Genomic DNA, 16,147 nt, shown 5'->3' with positions numbered 1-16,147 from the left:
AGCAAGGACAGCTGATCAATTACTATTTCACCATTAATAACAGTGTCCTGGTGTAAAGGGCTCAACTTATTAATGCTAGATGCTATTATAATACAAATAAATAAAAATAATAATGAGAACCACAATAAGCTTAGGATCCAAGGACCTGGTTCAGTGGTTCTTGTTCAATACTTAAGAATCGATACAATGTCAGAGCTGTCCAGCGACTATACAATGGATTCAACTGGATTTTTTTTTTTTTTTTTTAATAGGGCAGCATTTACCTTCTCCTGCTGCAGCCTCAATAGCAGACCACGCTGTCTCTTTCGGATAGGTGGCATCTTGTCATCCTCTCCTTTGTCTCGTAAATGTCTGCAAAGAGATTGGGAAAAGGAAGAAATAGCCTTGATTTCTCTTGCTTCCAAATACAGAAATACTTTTCTACTCCGCAATCTTACATCTCCAAAACAGAGTAGTACCATTTTGCATGTCAAAACTCCATCAGGAATATTATCTTCAGTGAACTATCCTGTGTTCTTTAGGGTCTAAACAGAATCAGTTTTGCTATTTTTAGTTTGGCTCTATTTGAGATACAATTCTGTAGCAAAGGCATAAAAAGTTAAAAGAGAGTCAATGTAGGTTATGCCAGACATTGTGTCTCATGCCCAGGACAGATATTCACAGCACAGTCATTTGAAAGACAGTGAGTGAAAAAAATGCTTCAGGTCACTCTCTAATAGTTCCCTGCCTGACACATGAAATCCTAGAGTAAAGGGAAGAGTTATGGTTGTTTACTGCAATGCAGGGCCTTTGCTGGTCGGTGGTATGGGAATTATACAAAGGGGGTCATTTTTACATTTTTTATATGCATATGGTGATTTTAGATGAATAGTTTACAAAGAACATTTAATCGATTTTAAAAAACAGAACATAAAGAAGCCATAAAAAAACTACCCAGGTAGAAGCACAAGTGCAGGAATCATCAGTGAGACTACATATTCAGAGTTCTCTTACTTCTTCTGGTGTTCCAGCCAGGCTAACTCAGCCTTGGTTTTCTCTTTCAGTGCCTTTTCACGGAGCCGAAGCAGTGAAGACTGATGAGCTGCTCGCATTTCCTCTTCCTTCATATACTGCCGTACCATCTCCATGGTGAATTTAGAGAAACTATCCTGCCCCCCTGAGAATGGCATACTTAGCTCCTGGGGAAGCAAGAGAAATTCCAGTTAATCCCCACAAAAAGGACCTCAAGTAATATTTCATCAGACCCAAATTATCTAAGTGAAAGAGGCTGAGGGCCAGCATTCTGCGTATACAATATCAGTACCCAACTACATGTTGAGATTGAAACTCATACCAGGGCATATTTGAAGAGATGGTATGAAACAGAAGAGGGAGGGGCAAGTTAACATCCCCAGTTGGTGGTGGTGTGGTTTGTTTGTTTTTTTTAATTTTACAAGGACATTGAGCTACTTTACTGTTAGACAATTATGCTGCATTTAAAGTAGAGGCTGAGAATTACATACCACACACTGAGAAAGAGTTTTCCCTATAAATTTTTGCTCAGTCTTAACTTTCCAACATCTTACATTAATGTAAAATTAATTTCCCCAAGTTGTTAGTCTGTTCTTTACATCCACTTGAAAATGTCCTTTTCACCTGAAAAACTCTTAGGGACATTTGGGTTTTTTTTTTAAATTTTGATGCCATTTTTAGTTCCTTTTCTTTTCTCCATTGTGGCTGACAAGGCCACAAAGCAACAGAGAAGCAGAAGAATGTGCCCCAAATACAACAGCAGAGAATAAATTTAAATGCTTCAAACACAGGGTAAATTTTCTACTTACATGTTTCAGCTTTACCCTTTCCTAAAGCAGCAAAGAATCCTGTGGCACCTTATAGACTAACAGACGTTTTGGAACATGAGCTTTCGTGGGTGAATACTCACTTCCTCAGATGCAGGTAGTGGAAATTTCCAGGGGCAGGTATATATATGCTAGCAAGCAAGCTAGAGATAACGAGGTCAGTTCAATCAGGGAGGATGAGGCCCTGTTCTAGCAGTTGAGGTGTGAAAACTAAGAGAGGAGAAACTGTCATCTTCCTTTCCTAAAGGTTTCTATATTTTGTTTTACAAAACTACCGTAGCCAATTGATAGTTGGATGACAGTTCCAAAAAGTCTGTTGATCTAATGGGGGAAGTGGCACAATAGGAGAGTGCTTTCCATGCCATATCCATGTCCACATATCCTCCCTGGTAAATCTTAACCCTGCCCAACTGTAGGTCAGCTGGGCTTGGAACATCCAAAGCCCAACAAACTGGGACCACGGTGAACCACTAGGAGTTGTCAGAAGGAAAGTCACCTCTGGATCAGAGTTGAAGTACCTTTAGCTACAAGTCTCTTAATTCTTCCTGCCTCCCACCCTGTCAATAATAGGGGCTGAACTGGTGGCAGTGGCAGGAAGAGGGCTACATGTGTGATGGAGTAGGTCTGAGTGGTATGGGTATTTGATGGATGTAGAGAAGAAGGAAAAGCGACAAGTACATAGTTGGGGAAATGTGATTTCTAGATTTTCAGCAACTGCGTTCATGTGATTTGCTTAATTCTAAGTTAGAGGTTTTTGTCTGAAGGATAATAATGTGGGGAGACACTGGGATAGCTGTATAATTATTAGAGAAGTCTGTATTAAGTAGACATTCATATGTGTTTATTGAAATAGTTGAAAGATTACATAAAAATATAATGGTAAAAACATTATTTAGGTTGCAATCAAACATTCAAAAGTTTGGAAATGCCTGATTTATGGTTGCCTATGCAAACTTAATTCTGTCCCCCTGTGAGTTATGTCCCTCCTGTGCACTGAATGAGGCAGCAGTCCTGTGGAAAAAGTGTGATCATGTAATTAAAAAACATATAATGAGGCAGAATTAAAATTGCGCTGACAATCATAATTCTGGCATTTTGTAATTCTCAAGGGCCTGACTTGAAAGCTAAATAACTTTTTATCAGAGTTTTATTATGTGATTTCCAAAAAGTTTTGTTTTTAAAAGGCAAAATGTTAAACAAGTTATATTATGTACAACTGAAATTCAGTGCAAAGGGAAAGCTTCATTCTCTACTAGCTTTACATTTGTCACAATGCGTATATACAATTATCCTTTGAGTGTTTTACAGAGTTTGACAAAAGATGGTTCATTTCAAAGTCACCAAGAGATTGAGTACCTAGGGAAGAACCTCAATTGTATTTATTCTCCGTAACTACAGTTGCATGATATTTGAGACCTACCTTGACAGATGACAGGGCTGTCTTTTCTGGGGAGACTTCCTCATCAGAATCATCCCGATGACCTCGTTTCTTCTCCATGTTAATCCTGCGATGGCTCTCAGAAGGTAGCAAAGACCGGAAAGACTTTTCTTCTATCTCATCTTCTGTCATGGACTCATCAAATTTCAGGGAATATTCTGTTGCAATGGAAGCTGAGTCTGAGGGAGGAATCAGAAAAAAAGAGTTTATTCTCCAGTGAGAGTCTTCATTATGCACACATGGGCTTTGAAGTGGATCTAGCCTCAGCAAAGATATAAAGTGTTGTGTGGAAACTCAGACTGAACAATTCAGCCAAATAATGGGCAAAAATGTTATATCACAGAATGAATGCTAATACTGTGAAAAATGTATAAGCCAAAATAAAAATACTAGTCTGAACTACAGTTAATATCCTGCAGAAAAAGCCTATTAGAAAAAATGTGTGCTCATCCCTTGGAGATTATAATGAAGTAGAATATCAGACATTTTTAATTAATAGTATTATTTAGCTAATGAAGGCTTCATACGGAAGGTATCCAGTGCCACTTCACAGTCTGAATTTTTTTTTTTGAATAAACTATACAAATGCATTTTTATGATAGCTGAAACATCTGGCCTTCAGCATATATTCTGGTATAACAGTAAATGAACATCTGGCAACAGTTAAATTACCAGAAAATAAAATAGCCTATGAAATCAATTGCCCCCTAAATACAGAACAGTTTAACTGATTCCTTCCCACGGTGTCATCCTCTGTTATCTCTTCACAGATTACCATATAGTCCAGAGGCTCATTTTTTCTTCACGTGCATTCCCCCTCCACTTGTCTCAAAGACTTTACTTCCAAGGCACTATTCTCTAAGTTCACCAAGGATCAAGAATACGTCTAACCTTTCTCATCTGGTAGTGATGGAATACTATCGCTCCGCAAGGAATCATCCACACCAGTACGAGCCTGCTCTTCTATGGAGCTGCTTGTCTTTTCACGTTGGAGGGGCTTCTTCTCATTCTCCTTGGAAGAAGGAACTGAAGGACTCTCCTGCCGGCTGCTGCTGCTACTATTTAACAAGAACAAACACTTTTTACTTGTTTCTGCTTTTCTCCACCAGAACCAAGACATAGAAATGTTGCACAGGTATTTGACAGTTCTGCTTGTTCACTCCTTCAACATTAAAAAAAAGAAAAATTGTATTCTTATCTTATCTCTTACTGAGTAAGAACCCTTGTTAAAAAAATACTTAGGTTAAACAAAAGCAGTTTGGCTTTTGCAAAATCCCAGGCCTAACTAAATTGGAAATCCACACTGAAAATTCTCACTTCTGGTCTAAGATAGAAAGGAAAAGCCAGGGAAACAAACAAGCCTGTAAGCGTGTACATCTTTTACCCTGCAATGGATACTGACGACAAATCATGCCAATCATTCCCTTTTTCCAGGGGTCCTCAATGTCCTGGCCGGCGGTCAAGCATCTGCTGAAATGCTGCCGAATTTCTGCGGCATTTTGGCAGCGACATCTCTCGATGACACCGCTTGCCGCTGACAAGCGACATCATCGAGAAGCATCGCCGATGAAATGCCGCAGAAATTCAGTGCCATTTTGGCAGGTGCCACAGTACTTCGTCTGGCACCTGCCAGACGAAAAGGTTGGGGACCACTGCCTTTTTCTTTTACAAGTCTTTAAAGATTTATTTGGGGGCGGGGGCAGTTGTTTTAGCTTTTTAAATTATTTATTATTATTATTATTATTATTATTATTAGGGAGGGGAAACAAACTGGCTAACAGACAGAAAACTAAAAGTTGGAATAAGTGGTCAATTATCCTCTGGATAAAAAGTTATTGGTGAGGTGGTAAAATATGCAGAAGACACAAAATTATTTGCATATGCCAAGACCAGACACAACTATGAGGAACTTCAGAACTATCTAACCAAACTAGGAGAGAATGTACAATATAATGAAAGACTAAATTAAGTGTTGACAGATTCAAGATAATAAATAACGGATGGAATAACAGAAGGGTCTCACACACCTTACTGGGTTCTAAATTAACAAATAGCTCCCAGGAAGGAGACCTAGGCACCTATAGACAGCTCAATGAAGACTTCTGCTCAGTGCAGAGCAGCTGCCAAATAAAAACAAACCAAATGTCAGGGTATATGAAGAATTGAACACAGAATATGACATATATTGTAAAGCAATAATATAGACCAATGGTATGTCTTCACCAGGGATACCATTTACTGTTCCAGTTACCCCATCTCAAAACATACATAACAGAATCAGAGAGGTTTCAGAGAAAGGCAACAAAAGATTGATTAGGGACATGGGAAAAAACTGCATACCAAGAGAAACTGAAAACATTAGTACAGTTTACCTTACAAAGGACACAAATGGGAACATAGCAGAAAGGGGACAAGATAAAAAATATACAAAATAATTAATGGTATAGAGAAGGCAGAAGAAGAGTTTCTGTTCTTGTTCCATGAGACAGGAAGAACAAGTGGACATTTAATGAAACTGAACAGTGGCAAATTTAAAAACGGAAAAAAAATATCTTCACATCACACCACGAGACTGTGGAATATATTGTAACAAGTTTTCATCTGAGGCACAGAGTTTAGCAGGAAACACACAAAAAGATTAGATTAAGGATTATTTATATAAATAACACTAATATTCAGAGTTATAATAGTAAATATTAAAAAAAAACAACCCAAGTTTTGGAAGGGATAGAAATCTTCAAGCTTTGGGACATAAAACCAATCTCGAACTACTGGGAATTAAGAAGAAACTTGGATCGGGGGCAAGTTAAAATTCCAATACATACCACTTTTCCAGAGCATTCATTTGTATGTATTATTACTTTACTACACTTTTGAAGTAGAAATAGATGGCATAATTTAATCTCTTCTCACCTCTGATCATGATTCTTGGATCTTGAGGATTCTGAGTAACTATCAAATAATGGAGAGTATGTCTGCTTTGAGTCGGCTGTCTTCTCTTTACTTTGTGAAGGGGTTCCAGATTCATTTTTCCTGTCAAAGGAAAATATTCTGGATAAATTTGAGTAGTCTTGGAATAAAGAATAAAAAAAGAAAGGTTTTTACAAGTCTACTTCAATTTAATAGGAGAAATAAGGGTCTGTTGAGTAAAGAGAATGGAGGACTTAAAGGATAGGGCAGTTAAAATCGAACCAAACTAAACAGGATGAAAACTATCCAATGAAAAGAGTAAGCAGTTTCACTTCTCATTTATGTACAACCCTTTACAGAACAAATGATATATAAACCATGGGAAAAAATTCTGTCTTTGTACTCTTACATTAAGATAAGTTCATCTTCCTAGTCTATCCACTCTATTCACATAGAACTCCTTTATATAATGCTTTTTCATTAAAGCGCCATAAGATTTTCACTACAAAATGGTGGGAGAACTAGTATAAGAGGCCACAACAACTGCTACTGCTTTTCCTAAAGTGCTATGTTTGTGAGAGGTTGTATTGGGCAAATACCTGTTTGTATCGGCTCGATCTCTGAGCTCTTTCATGAACTTTGAATGAAGTTGCCGCTGATGGTCAAACAGTGCGGTGATTGGAGCTGCTGGAGCACTGACTGCATCTGAGATCTGTGTTCGTGCCAACTCTGTCATCTGAATACAGGAATATACTTAATACACAGCTGCATTCCCTATGTGAAACTCTTAATTGTTGCAGGCATATATACGACACACATCACCATGATATACGAATGATTTACACCTAAAGATGGCTCAATTTCAACTAAGAAAGAGGAGCAGATTGCTCTGTACATTTATTTACACACACAGAGGGGGAAAAGCCATGTGATAGACTGTATCAATCATGCTACTTTGGCCAACTAACCTGAACTCTGTTTACTAAATGATCTTCACTTAGACAAACATTCCAAAACTCCAAACAGCTTAACAGATTTATTTTTTTAAGAAAATCTGCCCAAATATCATTTTCTTCTTTCCTCAAAAATAATACTTGTTTGATGAGTGATACTGACGACACTTGTTCAAGACTACTCATAAATTTTATGGTCCAATATCATGCAAACCATAAGGACTAGAAATGGTATTATATGATCAGAAACCCAAGAATTTCCTCTTTTCAGTGGAATAAGGCGTTTGTTTCTAATCAGGTACACAAAATACATCAAACATATCAAAATATGTGGAAACTCTACTTTTAGAAACTCAAGATTTGCTAGTTTTAAATCTTCCTCTTCCTCAGGAAGTCCATACGTTCAGACTTGGGAGACTAAAAGCTTGGTGAATGGGCACAAAAAAATCAGTTCCAATAATATTTTTCAAGAACTTAGTAAATAAATTTCTAAAATAATTTTTCTGTAAAATATATGGCTTATGCAGAACAGGTAGTGAGGCAGCATAAAATATTTTTGGTTGGACTGATCTACATCACTTGCTCATGTCTTCATCATTCGTGAGTAATGTAGCAACCTTAAATACACACTGATGAACTTGCATCACATCATCATGTTTTCTTGTATACATATATATGTACATTATTGAAAATAGTGGGAAAACTTAACTCCCTTTATACTTAAGGAAAGTATGGTGCGTGCCCAGCAAATGTGCTTGGTGCATTGAAGACAGGTATTCACTATACAGCATTATGTTCCATTTAACTCTATGGAAATTCAATTCAGTTTTGTCCTAGCTTCTTCTGAACACGGACCCAAAAACTCTCTCTCTAGCCCATCAGCTTGACTTCCTCTCTAGCCCATGACTTCCCTTTCTTTGAATAGTTCTTATCTCTTAGTAAGATGCACTGGGGAGTGCGTGGGGATTATAAGGTCACTCACTTTTTTCTAAATAGCAGTGCCAGAAGTTCTACTGAATATCCACCCAGCACTAGCATGCTGAAAGGTGAAGAAGCTACGCTGAAGAGCAAATGTTGTAGTAGCAAGACAACTTGGCAATGGAACATTTTCATCAAGTCTTTCATACAGAATCTCACCTCACGGATCTGGCGAGCTGCATCCGTGGTGAGCAGAGCAGCTTCCACTTGTTGGGCTGCAATTTTACATGTCGTCTCCTGTAGCGCTTCTGCTGCCTCCTGTCGTGACTGGACCAGATGCTGCAGAGATTCTGCATGGGCCTATAAAGAAAAAACAGCACAGTTATAATTTTTTGGTGGGCAGTATTATTATTAGTTTTGAGTTTATAGCCTAAAAGAAAAAAATCAGTTTGAAATTAAGATTTGTCTCTGATGTGTTTTGATCAGATACTTCAAATTCCTTCACTCATTCCAGACCACCCATGGACTTCACATTAAGAATACTTCTGGACACAGGTTTTACTTACAGATTCAAAGCTCTGTCTCTTACGCACTTCATATTTTTTGAAGGTAGGCATTACCTGAGCCGTTTTCTGCCTCGCTTCCTCCAACTGTCTTTGACTCTCTAAAGCCTCTTGCTCAGCCTTGAGTTTCAAAAGAGCCAAGTCCCGCTCATGTCGCTGCTGCTGTGCCTATAAATTGAGACATTTTAGTGTTAAGTAAAGGAATCTGCATTTAGATTCCACAACCCACCCCACTAACTGTAGCTAACTGACAGTCAGAATGCTGTTCTACTTGAAGCTTTCTGTGCAAAAGTCAAACCTTCAATCTCTCTTCTGCCACCAATATCTTGTTGGTGAGGGAGCTGACAACTATGTATACTCCTTTCCCCCCCTTTCCCTCTGGGTACAAAAGAAATCAGAATCTGGAAGGTTTACTTGTTCTGCTTTGGGAAGTAGCTAATCTTGTCAAGAGGAACAGATTTCAACCAAGATATACCTGGAATAAGACCAAGAACCCAGCCTGAACAACCCACCATTGTGTTGCCTAAAGGGCCAAGTATCAAATCTAGCAAGTAAATAAATTCTAGTTTTATCATGATATGTAGTAAAAACAATTATTTCAGCCAATGACATACTAATGGTAGGAGATCCTGACTCACCACTGGTGTATTGATAAGAACAGGGAAGATGATGCAGGTATTGATCTTAAAATATATTGGACATTTTCAAACAGACTGCATCACCTCAGCTGTGGATTGTTTCAAATCAGCAGCAGAACTATTTAAATTACAGTGCTTTGGTTATTTTTTCCTCACAAAATACAGAACAAGAGAGTTAAAGCACGTAAAAGAACGTTTCCAGTCACCTTTAGGATCTGAGCCAGTGAAACACTTTCCTGCTGGGCAAGTGATATGCCCCGCACTCGTTCTACATCTGAGAGTTGCCGTACAGATTCCTCAATGGCACTCAGGTAGTTGAGCTCTGCTGACAAACGATGCTGGAGACCAGCAGGAGAGAAGCGCATGGATCCTGTAAGAGAATACTTACTATTTAACATTTATAGGACTTAGGGCTGGTCTACACTAAAAAAAATTAGATTGACCCAGCTATCCTGCTTAGGGGTATAAAAAATCCACACCCCATGAACAATGTAGTTAAGCCAATCTAAGTCCCTGTGTAGGCAGCACCAGGTCAACAGAAGAATTCCACCTCTTGGGGAGGTGGATTACCTACGACATAAGAACATAACAGGAGTGTCTGTGCTGAAGAGCTACAGCAATGCAGCTGCTGCACTGCGGTTGTAGCATTTCAAGTGTAGACAAGCCCTTAGCCTCTATCACAGAAATTATATATAAATACAAAGAGAAAAAAAAAAAGGAAATTTTATGGAATTAGTTGGGTTTGAATGATCCAGCTCACCAGCCACTGCTGCTGCTGCTCCTGTCTTGCTAGTTCCCAGGCTGAAGTCAGAGATGGGTACATTGGGCTTGAACCCTGAAGCTGTAGTCCCAGGAAAGCCTGCAGGGGACCTGGCTCTTTCCGCTGTATTTCCTAGAGAGTCAAACTGTAACAGCTTCTGGGAGCCTGGAGATGGGGGAGAGGTTAGGGTCTTCTGGGACCTTCTCTTGTCTGAGAGACTGACAGAAAAATCAAACCAGAAAAAGATCAGTATTCACCAATGCCCAGCCATTTAAGTGCAAGGATGACAGTTTACATCAGTGGTCCTCAACCTTTTTGCCTGGCGGGCGCCAGCCAAAAGACTGTGGCAGTGGTCGAGCATCTGCCGAAATGCCGCCCAATTTCTGTGGCATTTCGGCAGCAATGCCTCTCGATGATGTTGTTTGTTGGCGGGAAGAGGTGTCACAGCCGAAATGCCACAGAAATTTGGCGACATTTCGGCGGATGCTCGACCGCCGGCCAGGACGTGGGCACATTTAGATGCGCCTGCGGGCACCGCATTGGAGACCCCTGGTTTACATAGTAATAACCTAAATCCCCTGTTTGTCTACATTTGAACAGACTATGTACAAGGAATGCTCTCCTATGATTTGCAGATGCCCACCCTGCATTTAAGAAGTGGCTCACTACAGGGATGTTACACATGCATTCCACTTTGGGACACATTTTGATAAAGTTGTTCTGTAGTATCAAGCATAGTTAGTATATAAATAACAAAGGAACAAGGATTACTTACAGGTTCTAAACATAGAAAAAACCTCATATGAGTCAAATTTATAAACAGTCATTAAAGTATCAAGGCCTGTAACATACTGTAGAAATTACCCTATAATCCTTCACCTAAATAAGTACATCAAAAGGTGATAGGACTCCTTGACTATCCCATAGATACAAACTTCTCTCTGTACCATGGGGCAAAGATTTTCAAAAATAAGTGCCTAAGGTTAGCCCCTTAATTCTATTCTTAGGCACCAGAATAAATGGTCTGATTATCCAGCAGCTCCTATCAATTTCATTGGAATTTGATAGGAACTCAGCACTTCTGAAAATCAGGCCACATTCAGGTGCCTAAATATGGATTTAGGAGTCTAACTTTAGGCACCCTGTTTTGAAAGTCTTGGCCAGGAACTTAATTTTACCTACAGAAAATTAATTAAACCTACAGAAGAACCTGACATTATAGAAGCCCTCTACAGTTTGGAAATGCTCTAGAGGTGCAAGTGGTTGTGACAGAGCTGTTACCTTTAAATATTAATCTCCCTTTGCAAAATGAGGTAAATGCCAAAGAGTCCTAAATTTACATTAAATAGTAATAGTTAATAAAATACAACATGAAAACTGCTGTGGAGGGAAGTTTCAGTACAACGCTTTCCAAAAACTTTCAGAAAATGATTCAAATACATACAAAAATGTTAACATTCCAAAATTATGAAAGCAAAGATGATCAAGAGTCGATGCTTAAATCACGGGGAAGCCTCCCAGATACACATTAAAATAATAGCACAACTCATTTCATCATCTCATTAGGCCAGGAGATGTATTGGCTATGGTTTTCTTTTAACTTGTTTGGTACAGAAAAGAAAATTAAAGGGGACAGTGTTAATTTGAAAATCAATTCTATTTTGTACCTGCTATTGCTACAGATAACATCTAAGACTATCATAATTAAGCCGGTGTAGAGAAAAAAAAAGTCTCTAATTTCTCCACGTTTATTTTGTAATTTTGACAGCACAATGTGGAGTCTGTTTCAATGTTTTGTTCATCAGTTGCTCTTCCAGTCTCATATACTGGTATGTCACCACCACTGATGCAATGTTCTGGCAGGGGTGAGGGAGAAGAACTCACACACACTTTCACAGCCCCTGCAGAAAGGTTTTTACCCATAGTAGCTGCAACAAAACTGAAATTAAAACTGAAAAGGCAACAGGTAGGCATATATCCAGAAAGAAAAAATAGGAGAAAGAGGGGTAATCCTGAGAACATTTGATGTTGCACTTGGGTGCACCCTAAAGGCTGTTCTTAATATCAGAGAGGCAGAAAAATTAGGACTGTCAAATTATTAAAAAAATTAATTGCGATTAATCGCACATATAAAAAAATTAATCACACTGTTAAACAATAATAGACTATAATTCATTTAAATATTTTTAGATGTTTTCTACATTTTCAAATATATTGATTTCAATTACAACACAGAATACAAAGTGTACAATGCTCACTTCACTTCTGATTACAAATATCTGCACTGTAAAAAACAAGGAATGGTATTTTTCAATTCACCTCATACAAGTACTGTAATGCAATCTCTTTATCATGAAGTTGAACTTACAAATGTAGAAATATATAAAAAAAACTGCACTCAAAAATAAAATAATGTAAAACTTTAGAGTCTATAAGTCCACTCTGTCCTACTTCTTGTTCAGCCCATCACTCAGACAAACAAGTCTGTTTACATTGTCAGGAGGTAATGCTGCCCGCTTCTTGTTTACGTCACCTGAAAGAGAGAATAGATGTTTGCATGGCACGGTTGTCGTTGATGTGGCAAGATATTTATGTGCCAGATGTGCTAAAGATTCGTACATCCCTTCATGTTTCAACCACCATTCCAGAGGACATGCGTCTATGCTGATGACAGGTTCCGCTCAATAACGGTCCACACTACTTTGGACTGACGCATGTTCACTTTCATCATCATGAGTCAGATGCCACCAGCAGAAGGTTGATTTTCTTTCTGGGTGGTTCAGGTTCTGTAGTTTCCGCATCAGAGTATTGTTCTTTTAAGACTTCTGAAAGCACGCTCTACAGGTCATTCCTCTTATATTTTGGAAGGCATTTCAGATTCTTAAACTGTGGGTCAAGTGCAGTAGCTATCTTTAGAAATTTCACAGTGGTAACTTCTTTGCATTTTGTCAAATTTGCAGTGAAAGTGTTGTTAAAACAAACAACATACCGGGTCATCATCCAAGACTGCTATAACATGAAATATATGGCAGAATGTGAGTAAAACGGAGCAGGAAACATGCCATTCTCCTCCAAGGAGTTCAGTCAAAAAATTAATTAACACTTGTTTTTTAAACGAGCATCATAAGCATAGAAGCATGTCCTCTGGAATGGTGGCCAAAGCATGAAGGAGCATATGAACGTTTAGCATATTTGGAAAGTAAATACCTTGCAATACCGGCTACAAAAGTGCCATGCAAATGCCTGTTCTCACTTACAGGTGACACTTTAAATAAGAAGAGGGCAGCATTATCTCCTGTAAATGTAAACAAACTTGTTTGTCTTAACGATTGGCTGAACAAGAAATAGGACTAAGTAGACTTGCAGATGCTAAAGTTTTACGTTGTTTTGTTTTTGAGTACAGTTACATAACAGCAACAAAAAAAATCTACATTTGTAAGTTGCACTTTCATGATAAAGAGATTGCACTATGGTACTTGTATGAGGTGAACTGAAAATTGAGGATTTGCCTCTTCCAGCTCTACGTGTGTTACAACCTAACATGAAGGGTTTGTCAATTGCCAAGCATGCTTTACTCAGTGTTCTTGCTCATCGACACACTATCGATATAATCTGCTTGCAAGAGACACACACGGGCAACTGCCGAAACCGGGCGTTACAGTATCAACGGCTTCGACCTGTTGTGCAATGTGACACACCCGAAGCATGGCTAAGCCACATACATTCGGTCCGATATTGCAGATGCCACTCAACTATTGTTTACTGAATTCTGTGATGCCATCCAGGTTGGCGATATCTGGCTAGCAAATGTTTGCAAGCCTCCAAGCATCAGCTGGAACCAACAGGTTCTATCAAGTGTGCCACACCCAGCTGTCTATGTTGGAGACTTCAACAGCCATCACACAGACTCGGGGTATAAGGAGGTTGACACTGATGGTGAACAACTTGCAGCCAGAACATCTCGAAATGACCTCGCCCTTATCCATGATGCTAAGCTGTAAGGCACGTTCCATTCACTCTCGATGGGATCATGACTATTCTCCTGATTTGTGCTGGGTCAGTTCAGTTCATGGCCATCCTCAGCCAGGAACATACCAAGTCTTGAATAACTTTCCACATAGCTAACAGAGCTGGTTGCTGATCCATATAGGGCTACAGCTCCCATTTGTCAAGGTTTCCAAAAAGAAGCGGTGGAACTTCCAAAAGGTTGACTGGGGAAAACATAGGGAAGCACTGGAGAAGAGTGTGGTGACAATACCAGCCCAGCATATCTTAGCAAATGAGATCGACTGTCACTTCTGTAGTGCTATCTATAAAGCAGCCTGCAAAGCCATCCCACATGGTTGCTGCCCGGTCTACATTCTGTTTTGACAAGGAGAGCGCTGCCTTGCTTGAGCAGTATGAGGTATCTGGTGGCCCAGAAGTCGCTGACCATCTGATCGAATCACTGGACACTGATCGCTGAGCCAGATGGGAGATGACCAACAGAATGAACTTTACCCACTCCAGCCACAAAAGTGTTGAAGTTTGCTTCAATGCCTTGGAATAGCACAGCAGTCACCTGCACTCTACCGACCCTCAGTGACACCCAACCAGGATACCTACTTAAAGTGGCCAGAGCACCTTTGGAGAAACAGGTGCGAAGACAAGTGAGGAATGAATGGCATATACTTAAACGTGTACACCAGATCAGAAGCTGCCCAGAACCATTCACTGTAACAGACACTGGGAAGCATCAAATGTGGAACAGCTGCAGGCTATGACAACATATTTCCAGAATTCCTGAAAAACCTTGGCCCCTGTGCTCAGCTTTGGCTTGTGAAATTCTTCACCAGGGTCATCAGTGAAGGCAGACTACCAAAAAATGGTGCACCGCAAAAATCATTGACCTCCTAAAGCCGGGAAAGGACTCAAGTCAAGCATCAAGCTATTGTTCCATATCATTACTGTCAGTGTGCTTCAAGGCACTGGAGTTCCTATTCCTACAATGGAGAGATGTGGAGAGAATTTTGAGTCCTTACCAAGCCGGCTTTCAGCATTCAAGGTCGTAGTATATGCAACCAACTACTCTCACTGACAGTATTTATTGAAAATGGTTTCCAAAGATCCTTGAAAATAGGTGTTTTCATTGATCTAACAGCGGCGTATAATACGGTATGGGACACTGGCCTGCTCATGAAGGTATCATGGGTCCTGCTACCTTGGGTCACAGGCATTGCTGAACTGTTCCTCCGTGATAGGCAATTCAGAGTCCATATGGGGGAGAAGACAAGTGTTTGGAGATGACTGAGCAATGGGTTACCCCAGGGTTCTGTGCTTTCTCCAACCCTGTTCAACCTTTACATCAATGACCTGCCAACAACGGAGTCATGAAAGTTCATTTACGCAGACATCTGCTGCGGTACCCAGCCCTGACATTTCAAGAGCCTGATGCCACCTTAAACCAGGGCATGTTAAAGTTAGCTGATTACTGTAAGACTTGGCTCCTTCAGTCAAGCGTCATAAAAACAGTCTAGCGCAACCCGAGAACTGAATGTTTATCTGAATGGTCAGAAGACGAAGCATGAAGTAGAACTGGTCTATCTAGGTGTGACCTTAGATCACTCACTGAGTTGCCATGCCCACCTGAAGAAGACAGCAGATAAAGTTAAGATGTGTAACAACCTTCTTAGCAAACTGGTAAGTTCGTCATGGGGAGCCCACGCTACAACTCTGCGGCTGTCAGCTCTTGTCACCTCGTATTCAGTGGCGGAGTATTGTGCACCAGTATGGAGTCGAACATCACACACCAAACTGGTGGATAAGCAGTTACATGCCGCCATGCGGATCGTCTCCAGCACCCTGCGTCTGACATCGCTCCCATGGCTTCCAGTTCTGAGCAATATTGCTCCTCCTTATATTAGATGAGAGGTTGCCACTGGCAAGTTACTAGAGAAACTAAGCATCAACCAAAGCCTGTCACCGCACAATGACCTTTTAAAATCACCAGCTACATGTTTGCTGTCACATCGCACATTACGGTCTGATCCGTCACATCAGGATGTTAGGGTGGAAACACTCTGGTGAGAGGAATGGATATCTATTATAATCCCCAACCAGTCCCTTGCTGCCGACCCCACAATCTGCCAG

The 16,147-nt window shown here is 39.9% G+C and overlaps 1 protein-coding gene across 8 annotated transcripts in view; it reads right to left on the bottom strand.

Moving 5' to 3' along the window:
- The window catches only part of CEP350 (centrosomal protein 350), a 172,147-nt gene that overhangs the window by 72,012 nt on the left and 83,988 nt on the right, over nucleotides 1-16,147 (bottom strand). For 7 of the 8 annotated variants that reach the window (XM_030572799.1, XM_030572802.1, XM_030572804.1 and 4 more), the window contains 10 exons: nucleotides 10,019-10,236; nucleotides 9,465-9,628; nucleotides 8,678-8,788; nucleotides 8,277-8,417; nucleotides 6,786-6,922; nucleotides 6,190-6,309; nucleotides 4,168-4,334; nucleotides 3,259-3,455; nucleotides 994-1,178; nucleotides 264-351 (listed from right to left, as the gene is read on the bottom strand). In XM_030572799.1, the coding sequence (XP_030428659.1) occupies nucleotides 264-351; nucleotides 994-1,178; nucleotides 3,259-3,455; nucleotides 4,168-4,334; nucleotides 6,190-6,309; nucleotides 6,786-6,922; nucleotides 8,277-8,417; nucleotides 8,678-8,788; nucleotides 9,465-9,628; nucleotides 10,019-10,236 (1,528 nt within the window). The remainder of the gene's footprint in view (nucleotides 1-263; nucleotides 352-993; nucleotides 1,179-3,258; nucleotides 3,456-4,167; nucleotides 4,335-6,189; nucleotides 6,310-6,785; nucleotides 6,923-8,276; nucleotides 8,418-8,677; nucleotides 8,789-9,464; nucleotides 9,629-10,018; nucleotides 10,237-16,147) is intronic. The other variant, XM_030572800.1, reaches the window with a different exon arrangement.

This window comes from Gopherus evgoodei, chromosome 8 (assembly GCF_007399415.2).
Source record: "Gopherus evgoodei ecotype Sinaloan lineage chromosome 8, rGopEvg1_v1.p, whole genome shotgun sequence".
NCBI lineage: Eukaryota > Metazoa > Chordata > Testudines > Testudinidae > Gopherus > Gopherus evgoodei.
The sequence above is the reverse complement of the archived record's forward strand: the minus strand, read 5'-3'. Positions and strand labels throughout refer to the sequence as shown.